This window comes from Ixodes scapularis, unplaced genomic scaffold (assembly GCF_016920785.2).
Source record: "Ixodes scapularis isolate PalLabHiFi unplaced genomic scaffold, ASM1692078v2 PGA_scaffold7__128_contigs__length_106722199, whole genome shotgun sequence".
In the NCBI taxonomy this organism is placed as follows: Eukaryota; Metazoa; Arthropoda; class Arachnida; order Ixodida; family Ixodidae; genus Ixodes; species Ixodes scapularis.
The window spans coordinates 103,694,158-103,706,781 of record NW_024609882.1 but is presented as its reverse complement, the minus strand read 5'-3'; the positions used below and the strand labels follow the sequence as shown (position 1 = coordinate 103,706,781).

The window sequence follows — 12,624 nt, the reverse complement described above, 5'->3', positions numbered from 1 at the left end:
AAATGCAAGCGCATTTTTTCATCGCTGTAAGAGATCGATGCCGTACGTGCTCTTCAGTACAGACACATTTCGTGCCCATAATTACTGTCATAGTGGCACGCAACCACACAAGTGAGTATGTTCGATTCGATTATCTCCGAGTTTCCACTGAGGTATAGGTGACATTTACTTGACGTCACTCGCTAGGTTCGCTGGCATCGCCCACCACGGTCGCCATCTTCGAGGTCTCTTTCTATCGCGGTTGTCGTATGGCCGGACCTTTTGAGCGTGGTTTAGCAGCATTTTACAACTTTAAAGTGCCTTTTTAACCGAAACTAGAGGTTATTCTTATACTTTGGTGCTTTTGAAGCGCCGTAGGAGTATTTTTTTGTGAGTTTTAGTTCGTTTTTGTCGCTATCGGACTCGTTCACCGCGGCCGCGTTGCTCCCTCGGCTCCGTGAAGCGCTCCGTGTCGCGCGCGGTGCCCACGGCGGTAGCTCTTGCAAGAACTGATTTTTCTACTTTGGTGCTTTTCTAGCACGGTGTGATTACTCTGTTTTGTTTTGCTAGTTTCTTTATTGATTTTCTCTAGCGGATTTGCTGCACTACGGCCGTGTAACCGCGTTGCTCCATCACCTCTGTGTCATACATACGTCCTGCCTTCGGTGTTCGTTCCTGTGCAGAAACATACCGTGCGGCTCACAGAGTGCGCAGTTTATGAAAAATGCGGCGCATTTTTCATTAGCCCAAGCGATTTAAAAACCGCATGTAAGCGATTTGGCGAGCGGCGAGATAAGCGACGGCGACCCGCTTCGCTGCCGCGAGGCAAACCGCATGAAAGCGACGGGAGCAAACGACCAAGGCGATGAGCGCTAAGTTTTCTAAAAATCCCAAAACCGAGCTACGCGACGAGCGACAGTGACGCGTGAACCGCATGTAAGCGATTTAGCGAGCGGCTACAGCGACGGGAGTCGGCGACGAGCGACGGAGATTTCTCACGGTCGGTCGTCGCTCGGTTTTTGGATTTCTAGAAAACGTCGTTGATCGCCTTGGTCGCTTGCTCCCGTTGTTTTCACGCGGCTTGTCTCGTCACGCAAGTGACCGAGCGACAGCGAAGCGGGTCGTCGTCGCTTCTGTCGTGGCTGTCGCTCGTCTCGTCTCGTCGCTCGCTTACATCCGGTGCAGCCTTTACACACGCAGTACTCGGCGGCAACAAGGAAACTAAAACGGCCCGCCCCCGAGATAAACCTTTTCCTTTCTTGTTCAACGAAGCTTCTTCAACGATATGAAATTGTACGACCGCGTAGCCAAGCCAGTCAAACCACGATCTCGAAGATGGCGAATCGACGGTGGCGCTCCCTGGGAAAATTGAACCTGCAGGCTCAGTGAATACCACCTATTGCTATCGAAACACGGGAAACAATGTGAAACTCCTGGCTAATGCAATCCGATTTAGTTAGTGTTTGGTTGCGAACAATGAAGTTGTGTTGGACACCCCTGTGTTGTGTTTCTTTTTCGTCAAATAAAGTTCACGTATAAAAAATCTTGCTGCCGAGAACGGAGAAACGACAGTGCAACGTTTTTCTTCGCCACCGGTGCCGGTACGCGGCCGAAGTCGTGACGAGCAACATTCATCCAGTTTTCGCGCCTTACAGGTGCAGACATATGCAGCTCTAGAGAAGGGGACAAATCATTTCCTTGCCTGAATATATATTTATTGTGCGTTGCGTCACATTATGTATACTACAGAGCGTTTCGCTACATTTTACCGATCACCGCGAAACCGCACAGGAAGCGAAACCCTGCATTGGTTAGGCCCACGTCAACTACACCGATCAGCTCAGCTGGACCTTGGCGCCTGCCAGGGTTTAGAACGACAGTTTAGTACATACCATATGTTGAAATAAGCAAGACTAAATCTGGTTATATGCAGTAACAGTACCTAAGAAAAGCACAACTGACCACATTCGCGGAGTTTACGATTATTTTCACACTGCCGTCTGCAACCAGCGACGAGTCTGATGAATCTCTGAATCTGTCCGAATCCAAATCTCCGGTGATTCGTCCCATCACTAATATTACGTTCACACTATGGACCTAACGGGCGTAACTTTTGCAACAAACGTTGGCACAACATGCATAAACGCTACGTTCAGGGTACACTACTGAACGCAGTGTTCACACCCATTGGAGTAGTGCGCTCAAGTTTCGCCTCTGACTGCTGCGCCACTCGACACCCCCGTGGGATGCCTTTGAAGTTTTGATATAGCCATTTTCTCCTCGGTAGCAGCGACGGGCTTGCAATTGTGTCTTTAAAAAAGCTGATCACGGCGGAATGTGCCCCTTGATCATTGCCCCTTGATCCCACTCCGGCAGGTGCAGCTTCCAGACGAAATGGTGCGTCGAGACTTCGAACACTAGATAAAAAACAACAAAAAAGCTAATTTCCCTTAGCTTCATTGAAGTCCCTCTCTGAATTATCCGAACGTTATTGATCCGTTATTGATCGGCGCTCCACCGAGTGTCAGCCACGCAATGCCATGTGCACCCCAACAGTGGACAACCCTGTACATCGAGACCTACTTGCTTATTTGCAGGGCACAATCATGAAGCAATTTTTTTAATTTTATTTCACTATTCCTTTTTCGGCAGAAAATGCCCTCTATCCATTTTTTATGCCTGCTGCACCGGATCCTACAGGTAATTTTTAGGTTACATTCTATCTGCTTCCACCTTCTCTTGATGAGTCATTTGAAACAGAAACAAGTTATTCCAAACATTTATTTATAACTATCTGGAGTGCAGTGCACCTCCCGGTCTACACAGGAGAGATATCGCACAAAGGTGAAACAAGAGAATGATTCAGATGGGGGAAAACCGTGGTGTAGACTGGCAGTACTGCTTGGATACCACTAAAAATAACTCTGAGTGATCCGAGTTATGCACAACTTTACTCAGCATTGCCAGTCTACCTCCTGGCTGAAAACCCCATTTATTAAAAAAGTCGCAGGCGAGCAGTGTTGTAATCGTGGTAACTCCTCTTCAACCTGTCAGCTTGCCAGCACATGAAATGGAAAATCAAAGCCAGGGTGTTAGATGCTTCAATTATAAAAAAAAAGTACCATGAACACGTTCATTAGTATGCTTCAACTAAATATACATTACACTTTCAGTAAACCGACTATTTTTCCTTTGACGATGTTGAAAATTCCTGGCATGCAATGACAGACCCTGTCCTTCTACTTGGTTGTCAATGTCACACTCCGGTCGAGGTCACATTATGAACAGTGCGTGAGATGGTAGCCCACTGGTAAGTATAGGGTCCTGATTATCTTTACTTCACTAATGTAGCTGCACCGAAGACATTTATACTGACCAGACTTTCTCAAATAAATGTTACGCCTCACTCCTTGCTAACAAATATTGAAAAATGGAGGCCTCCTGATATATTTTGCTTTGCTCGCTGGTGTTCCGTGTCCTCTAACATCCACACTGGCAGGTAATATCAGTCGTCAAAGCTTACATCTCATAGTCCTGAAATCCAAACAGAACTGTTGGAATAGGTCTCAATTCTACTTAAAAATGATTGCAAAGCAACACATATCCTTACTGCAGGTCTGTGGTTTCAGGATTGGCCATTCTTTCCTGGTAGTGCTCACCTGGTGTAAGTGTTGCAAAACAAACTTGCTTCTTTATAAGCTGGTTCAGCCTTTGCTGCAGCCAAACTTACTGCTAGCATCGTGCAGCGGCCACACTTACTGCTGGCTTTCAAGACAAGACTGCGGGACGAATGAGTGGACTTTGTACTGCCCGGGGCATTTCTGTAGAGAAAAGGTTGCGTGGTTACAGGACTGCTAGCATCGTGCAGCGGCCACACTTACTGCTGGCTTTCAAGACAAGACTGCGGGACGAATGAGTGGACTTTGTACTGCCCGGGGAATTTCTGTAGAGAAGAGGTTGCGTGGTTACAGGACTGCTAGCATCGCGCAGCGGCCACACTTACTGCTGGCTTTCATGACGAGACTGCGGGACGAATCAGTGGACTTTGTACTGCCCGCGGCATTTCTGTAGAGAAAAGGTTGCGTGGTTACAGGACTGCTAGCATCGTGCAGCAGCCACACTTACTGCTGACTTTCAAGACGAGACTGCGGGACGAATGAGTGGACTGACTTTGTACTGCCCGGGGCATTTCTGTAGAGAAAAGGTTGCGTGGTTACAGGACTGCTAGCATCGTGCAGCGGCCACACTTACTGCTGGCTTTCATGACGAGACTGCGGGACGAATGAGTGGACTTTGTACTGCCCGGGGCATTTCTGTAGAGAAAAGGTTGCGTGGTTACAGGACTGCTAGCATCGTGCAGCAGCCACACTTACTGACGAAAGTAATCCTGGAGAAGGGGAACAAGAGGGACAAACTACAAACATAAATCTCCAAACACAGATAGGTGACTGGTGAGCGACGATTGCCGCGCGCGCTGGCCAAGTAGGCAGCGCGCGCGGCAATCTTTTAATCGAGTTATGCGACCAGCAAAGCAGTGTTTATATTTTCGCTCAGATCGGGTTTCTTACCTCCCTTAGCTGGACTTGGATCGAGTGGAGGATCCTGTTGATCTGCTGAACATGTGCAGTGTAGGTCAGGAACTTGGCAGAGAACCCAGGAGAGTCTAATCTGCCATCGCTGGTGATGTCAACATCCTGGTCCTCCAGCTGTCTGACCAGATCCTGTTGTTCTTGCAGGTAGACCTGTTTATGTAAATGATTGTTGCTGTTCAAACCAGGTGAACCTTCAAAGTTACCTTACAAAGTTACGGTTATGTGTGCACAATAAAACAAAACTTGCTTATTTGTAATATCAGTACCTCCTAAATACACAAGTAAATAAATATTTAGTAATCATAACCCTGGCTATGTTGCAGTATTTTTTTACAAAACTAAAGTGCATTAGTCATTTTTCAACTAAGATTTCACCCTTCTCTGCCTTTAGATCTACCTATTTAAGCACCACTAAAAAAAAACAGAAAGCAACCCTTTGAAATATTGCTCACTTCGTCGATTGCAGGGAACTGGAGGCTCTTCTGATACGTGTAGAAGGTCTGATCGCTGAAGACCTCCACGTTCATGTGGCGCAGCATCCTCAAGGTGCTTGTGACATTTGATCCAGAGAACAACAGGTGGCTGGACAGCAGGATGTTTCCAGCTGCCCTCCCGTTTATGAGAGGCTGACTGTCCCATATCCGCTCGTGATTCAGGGGGCAGATGCTTTTCACCTTGATCAGTGTGCCCAGGGGGGTGATTGTGGTGTTGCAGGGCCTTGAACACTCCTGGCAGGTGCTGAACAGCTCCCTCAGGCAGCTCTCAAACACGAGGAACTGTCGCTCACCCTCTGGTGGGCCTGGTGTGTATTTATCGCTGCAGCAGAATCAAGAAAATATTTAGAAACGAAACGGAATGTAAACAAGAACAGCTTAGCTCTCAAAATCTTCGTCACGAGTTGGGGAGTACGTCAGATCGGACCCCGATGAGATGCTGGTGGCTCCAGGGCTTAGCGGACTTGATGAAGCCGCCTCCTCCACAGCAATGGCTGTCGCTGGTGGTGCAGCTGCTGGTAGTGCAGCTACTGGTGGTGTAACTGCCTCCTCCATGGCAATGGCTGTCGCTGGTGGTACAGCTGCTGGTGGTGAAGCTACTGGTGGTGCAGCGGCTACCACAGCAAGGGTGTTTGTCGCTGCTACAATTAGAAATTACAGACTTGTAACCTCTATATGCACGCTGATTTCCGAAAGTACTTACGAGCACCCTGACCTGCTGTGGCAGGCTCCACAGCACCATTGTCCTGATGCTCAGGACTACTAGAAGGTACTAGTACCCCACGGGTGGCACCTGTGTCGTTGCCCTGCGGAATAGTTGTTTAAAGAAAGATAAGTATCTATTTATTGAATCGCATGGAGACACAGTGGTATTATGCATCATCTGCCTAGTTCTTGGGATATGTTCTGCATACATGATTTTCATTACTCGTAACAGTTTGCAATAGTACAAGCTTTGCAAGCAGTAAAAGCAAGGGGGGGGGGGGGGGAGGGCAATTTTCTGAATTGAAAATAGTCTTGCATTTCCCACAATTTTGTAACCCAATCATTTCCTTCTAACCTTCTACGCGCACCATGTACTATCGGGACCAAAAGAATAGAAACTAAGCAGCGCATAATACGGCGTGCAAGTGAACTAAAATGCGCCTTTCGCGTAGGAGAGTTTGTACGAGCTTCCGGGAAAACATAAATACGCATAAACAAAGTGCCAATCAACGCGCAATTTAGAGAATACGCAAGAAACGCACGTCTACAAAGCAGCCAGGTACGCGCTGCCACTGGTTGATCTCAGATGGCAAACAAGAGCACGTGGGCACATGTCTGTTGTAAACGAACGCATGAGATACGCGAACAGTAGACGCACTTGCACTCCGTATATATTCCACCCACCCTTATTTCGCCAAAGACTACCGTGAAAAGACGCTCACGCGCTGCTGTTCTATTTCATCTGGTGCCGACGGATCAGTGTGCACAGTAACGACATTACTGTTGCTTGTGAAAACAAAATTACGCTGCGACCTTCCGGGGTACGAAATATTGAGATTAACCCTCCCTAAAACAGGAGATAACTGATCTTGACGACACTACTGGCACTGGGATTATCTACTATTATACATTGCGTATCGATTGCACTTTTCGTGGGTATCGGTACGTCCGTGTTCGGTCACTGTCAAAATAAATCCCTTTACGTGGACAGCTCCTGCTCATAAGCTTCGCGTGCACGCGCAATTCGTCTTGCAACTTGTTCCGAACACGTGGCTTCTAAGATTTTCGGAACTCCCCACAAAACCTATGCCGCGAAAAAAAGAAAACTAACTTACCACGACTTTCTGGCGCTTCAGCGGAGATGCGTCGATCACGTCCTCGACTGGAAGCAGAAGCGTCGGCATCGCGTTCCATCGAAGCTGTGAACGACCCGTGTCCTCCACGCAGAAGAACTCACTTTGGTCGAAGTGGTCGTGACAAAAACGGGGCGTCATATGCAAGTTCTGTGTGTCGTCTTGGCGGCCGGCGCGACGTAACCACGTGCTTCTCCGAGGTTCATCTTTCGGCAGGACGACGAAACGCAGGCCTTCGATTTGCGGTTGGGGCAAGTCGTAACCAAACAAACGTTTGGCATCGCAGCGTAACCTCTGGTACGTGATGTCAAACGATGTCGCGACGTCGAATTTCGCCTCGGGAGGACGGGCAGACACGAACGCACTTCCCGAAAACCCGGAGGGAAAGAGTTCATGATACGCGCGCTTTCGCGCATCCCGAGGGAACGGGAAATTCACCCCACGGGGAGGAAGGCGAGGAGAAAACGTAGTCCCTTGTTTGTGAAACGATAATTGCAGTATCGCGTATTCTAAACTAGAAATATTTTACGTCTGGTGAAATTATCATGCACAACATATTTAAATGAACTGAAAATTGTTTCTTTGGCGAAACTTTACAAAGACCGCCAAAATTTTCAAACATACGACAATTTCATTGGCCCTCGCAAGTACAGAAAAGAGTCCGGACGTATTTTATTCCTGCGTGATTAATAGGCGGTTCTGACTTCTAAAACTGAAGATACTCGTTCACTGATACTTCCTTAACGCCATCGCACCAAAAAGTAGCTTGCCCAAGAACTGCTTGAGTGCCCCTCTAAGATTGTATTTGTGTTTACCAGAATTTAGGCTTCGGCTATTTCTGGACACAGGCAAGAAATAAAGAACAAAGACTTACGTCATCCGTTCAATCGAATTGCAATTTGCTGCGTTTGTGTTTCTGTATTGACAGCACAATATTACATACGGGATGAAACCCAAAATATTTTATAAAGCTGACACACCTGTTCAGCAATCCCCAAATGCCTTCTGTGGGAACGGTTCAGTTTGTATTGCAGAGAAAAAAAATATTTTTGTCTTATGGGTGTAACCTTTTTGCGTTGTTTATAGAGTGCTCAGTGTTCCCACCTAATTTCTATATTTTTCAGTATTGACCGATATGCAAGGCGAAAATCTATTGGCCCTAATTTTAGGTAACTCTAACAGAGTTTCTTTCAGTAACAGAACACTGCTTCGTGGTAGCCAAGCTCAAGGTCTTCCCTTGCCTACTTAATTTTGACCTCCATCTTTTTTTTTGGAGTCGAACGATGAACTCATCGGTCGTTGCGAGGTGAGGGTTCACTTGTCAAGGTCAGAGTTTTCCCGGAGAAGGCGTGTGCGACACAACACTGCTGTTTTGACTATTTTTTTTTTTTTTGTTCTCAATGTACAGGTTTTGACACGGTGAGAGACTTTCAACTGGCGAATCGTATTCGTAGAAAATTTATGTAGGGTTTGAACCATAAAGAAATATTACAGACACCGTGGCTGGTTTGACTGTGTAAGCAGAATGCAGCTGAAGATTGCTCACACTCAAATGGTACCGCACGGGCCACCGGTCCTTTGTTTCTTAACCCCTACGTTATCCGACCGCCACTGACCGCATAGGCACAGTAACTTAAGTAGTTCCATGAAGCAGGCGCAATTTCGGAAGGATCTTCGAGTACCTGAAAGCAACCATGACAGAACAGGGACACAGCTGGCGATCCAGTGCAGGTCCTCCTTTCACAAGTACGGACATTGGTAATGATGACAGGTCTCCAGAATGTGACCGCGACCAGAAGAACGGTGTTTCCGACGGCGTAGGGATGAGGCCGGCATGTCCACAGGTGTGTTTTTGCGGGGATCCCAAGGACTTCAACTTGCAAGACACTCTGCAAGAAGAAGGCGATCCAATTAACGTGGCCGCCGGAGGAAAGTGAGTACGAGCTTGGATTGTCGTCTCCGCGTTTCTGTGACAGAACACAAGAACTGTTGCATCTCTGTTTGAAACAAGTCGCAAACTCTGCCCGTTTAAAAGTGGTGTTCATCGTCATCAGAGTGATTTCTTAAATGGAATGTTTTTGTGCTAGTTAAGTTTTGCCGATCGACGTGTGTGGAAGGCGTGGGCTGAAGGCCGTTCGTCGAAACACAATTGGTAAGAGGGAACTCGTAGCAGGGAATTGGTTCATTAGGACAATTTGTTATTGAGTCAACTGGTCCAGAACCGGAAGGCATGGAATACAGATGTGCAGAATATAAAGCTTGGAAGAGATCTTCAATATGCTCGTATACGTTCGTGGTTTTGGTGCGATCAGTCGCGTTTGTTTTCTTTATTCCGTGTTGAACCCTGTTTAGGAAGTTCGCGGTGCTATGATGGGCTGAAAAACGATGAAAACTCTTTGTTGAAGAAAACAATAAACGCAGGCAACCTTGTGAATGACATCCATAGTAAATTTGAGAGAGAGGAATAATTTAAAAAAAATGACAGAACAACGAAGTCTCAATCCAAACGTTGCTTTACAGCTTCCCCCCCCCCTTTCCACACACACACACAAAAAAAAGAACGATTTCTGCTGAATAAACTTTTAAGGTAGGTAGGGATTCATTTGTGCGGACCGTGTTTTTTTTTATTAGTCTTTGTTTTCCCTCATTTTTTTTATTTTTGTCTTCAGCCGGTGTTGACTTTTTTTTAATAAATTAATTTCTGGGGTGGATATGTTTGCTTAGATTCGGTGTTCAGTTTTTTTTTTATTCCTACTTTAAGCCTGCACAGCCTGTAGCAAACATTATCGCAGAAAGTGAACAAACAAAATGTTTCCGGATTTGCGGTACCTACTGTCACAGTAGACCGAGCATACCATTCCTTGGTGGTCCTAACAAAAAAAAGAACTCTTACCCACTTTCGTCACGGTACACAGCTCACATAATTGGTGAGTATGATGTTTACGTGCTCAAATATAATTTGTCACATTGCTGCCAGCTTTTTTACATACGATACAAAGGGTTGCCTGTGAAGAAAGAGCCTGGCTCATGATTGTTGATTTTAGAGCAGAAACTCGATGAAGTACAAAAATAAAATAAACCTAGCACATTTCGTCCATTCGTGTGACGAATTATTACAGGGACGAATTACGCCATGTGACCGATTGTCCTACTGCTAATGACCCTGTGACGAATTGTCTTTCGACTAACGGTCCTACAGCCATAAGGTGTATTACTAATCGACACCCTTTTGCATGTGCTGAGCAGATTTTGATGCCTCCACACGGTTGTGAGCGGGCTGCTGCAGGACCGGAGGTACCTCTTAGCCTTGGACTTCAGCGAGATGTTCACTGATGCCAACAAAAGGTTTCGGGATTTTACCGGCGAGTTTTTTTTCCTTCCTTATTTGTTAGCTCCGGTCGAATTCTCAGCTATAAGGACGTGTTTCCTAAAAGTATTTGCGAAATTCAAATTTTCACTTTCTCTTTACAACGAAAGATTTCAACTTCAGATGTCTGCTTCGTAATCGTTGGTAATAATTAACAAATTGACATCTCTTTTAATTAACGAAACATTGTATTTTTTACTTGGGAGTTTAATAATCCTAGTTTCTTATTTATTTTATGGCCTTCCAGGAAAACAGAGGAAACAGACAATTTGTAAGCTACCCTAGAGGCTCGCTTTATGTATTATGTAAGCCGAATTATAAAAGGTTTCTCTAAAATTTTTAATTATATTAAGAGGCACTGTTTGGTGATCTTTCCCTTCTCTTTTTTTGTGTTTCGCAGCTTTGAGCAACAATAAACTTCCCATTCGCTCGCCTTATTACGTGGGACGCTTTTGCCCCCAACCTCGAAAGTGTGAACGCATGAGGCATTATAAAAGGGGAAAAACAGCGCAAAATGGACACGGACAGGGGAGATGTACACACATAGAGTGCTGACTTTCAACTGTTTAATTTCTGAAAAAAAGACGCCCACCGTCGTGCCCACATACATGCGATCAAATTACATTACGTACCTCACATTATATCACCTGACCATTATAATACACATAGAATGCACCACTCCACAAACTTCTTTTTATGCTGCTTAACACAACCGGGGATATCGCTTCCTTCACTGTCTAATCTCGCTTGTATTCCGCTGACGTGTAAGAAGGTATACATGGGCCAAGCAGGCCGTCGTGTAAATGACAGTTTGCGGGAACATGCGCGCTCGGTGAGGTTAACACCGTCAGGAAACTTAGAGGTGCACTGTGATAGGTGCGGGTGTATTCCTATTTTAATCAACACTCAGAACCTGGCGAAGCATCCTCAAAAGATGACTAGAGAGACTGTGGAAGGTTTTTTTTTATTTTTAAGTACGACAATAGGTGTGTCAGCTCTCTGTCTATTTATTTACTTGACTGTGAACTTGCGTTCAGCAGCAGTTTTCAACACAATGCTCAGTTGATATGATGCGACGTATTTACGTGATGCAATTTGATCGGATGTATGTGGTCACGGGGGTGGGCGTCTTTTTTCAGAAATACAACAGTTGGAAGTCAACGCTCCGTGTGTGTTGTCCTTTTTAGGCTGTTTTTACCCTTTTAAAATTCAACACCAGCTTGCCCAACTCAAAACTGTGCTACGACGCATTAGGCATTCTAATGAACTGCGGGCTTGAATTAATGTACGCCCCTGTTCTCCCCCAGAGCCGTACTACATGCCACGTCCGAATCACCTGGAGGGCCGCGACTGGATGAAGAGGGTCCTCTTCATCCAGTCGCAGAACAGTGCAGCATAACTGCAAGGTATCCGCATTGCTTGAGTAGCCTTTTCTATTATTTTTATTTTGGTGTTAGTGAATGGATGGTCTGTTCTGTATGTTTTCTTAGAAGAATCTCCCTTTGCTCACTACTCTCTAAAAATTATTTTGCGTCTAGTTACCCGAAATCAGCTCAGCAAATGGTGAGGAGGAACAACCGTTTAGACTTCAAAATTGAGCCTGCATGTGGCATCACGCAATGCAAGCATGGTGCTTTGCATTGACTAATGCATCCTGCCAAGTCTTCCGCATTACTCAAAACACTCCCCAATTTTGAACAATTTGTACGGTTGTACGATTGACAAAAATATCTCCCTGCACTTAGAAAAACACTGACACCCTCGAAAATACTTTTTTTCTTCATTTTTGCCAGGCGATTTATTATGGTGTCGGAAGACTACACAATTAATCATTTGCAACCAAGTCACGTATATTTCTAATAAAGCCAAAAAACGCAACTGCTCGGAACCGTAACCCTCGCACGGAGGTCGGAGAAGTGGAGAGGAGAGAGTGAGTGGGCGGAAGTCACGTGGCTACAACCGACCGCGCGCTTTGCGTTTGCCATGCGATTCCTTTGCAGTTATGCGTGTTCCGCTCGCTGATCTGTAATTCAAGATAAGTTGTTTTGTACATTGAAGAGTTGGAGATGAGTAGTGAGTGCCCGTTGTGAATTCCCGTGATCGGCTTCGAAAAAAATGCACCTGAGATGTTGCGTGAAGAGCTGCCTCGCATGTTAATTACAATAGCGCAAAGGACAAGGACAGGACAAAGAATGAACAGGACAAGCGCTTACTAACAACTGATTGTTTAATGCATAATAAGAGAAAGACAAAAATGAGAGGAGATTTGATAAATTAAGACTCCAATTGTTTTCCAACTTAAAATGATTAAAAATTATTTGAGAAAAAGTAGGACTGATTGAAAAATAAAAATA

The 12,624-nt window shown here is 45.6% G+C and overlaps 1 protein-coding gene and 1 pseudogene across 1 annotated transcript in view; one reads left to right on the top strand and one right to left on the bottom strand.

Moving 5' to 3' along the window:
- The window catches only part of LOC120849426, a 70,460-nt gene extending 65,350 nt beyond the window's left edge, over window positions 1-5,110 (bottom strand). Inside the window, exons 1-2 of the mRNA XM_042286327.1 lie at window positions 5,024-5,110; window positions 4,548-4,721 (exon numbers count right to left, since the gene is read on the bottom strand). Of these exons, the coding sequence (XP_042142261.1) occupies window positions 4,548-4,721; window positions 5,024-5,110 (261 nt within the window). The remainder of the gene's footprint in view (window positions 1-4,547; window positions 4,722-5,023) is intronic.
- A 3,616-nt stretch (window positions 5,111-8,726) lies between these two features.
- On the top strand, window positions 8,727-11,669 carry LOC121833202 (annotated as a pseudogene).
- Window positions 11,670-12,624: the final 955 nt, after the last annotated feature.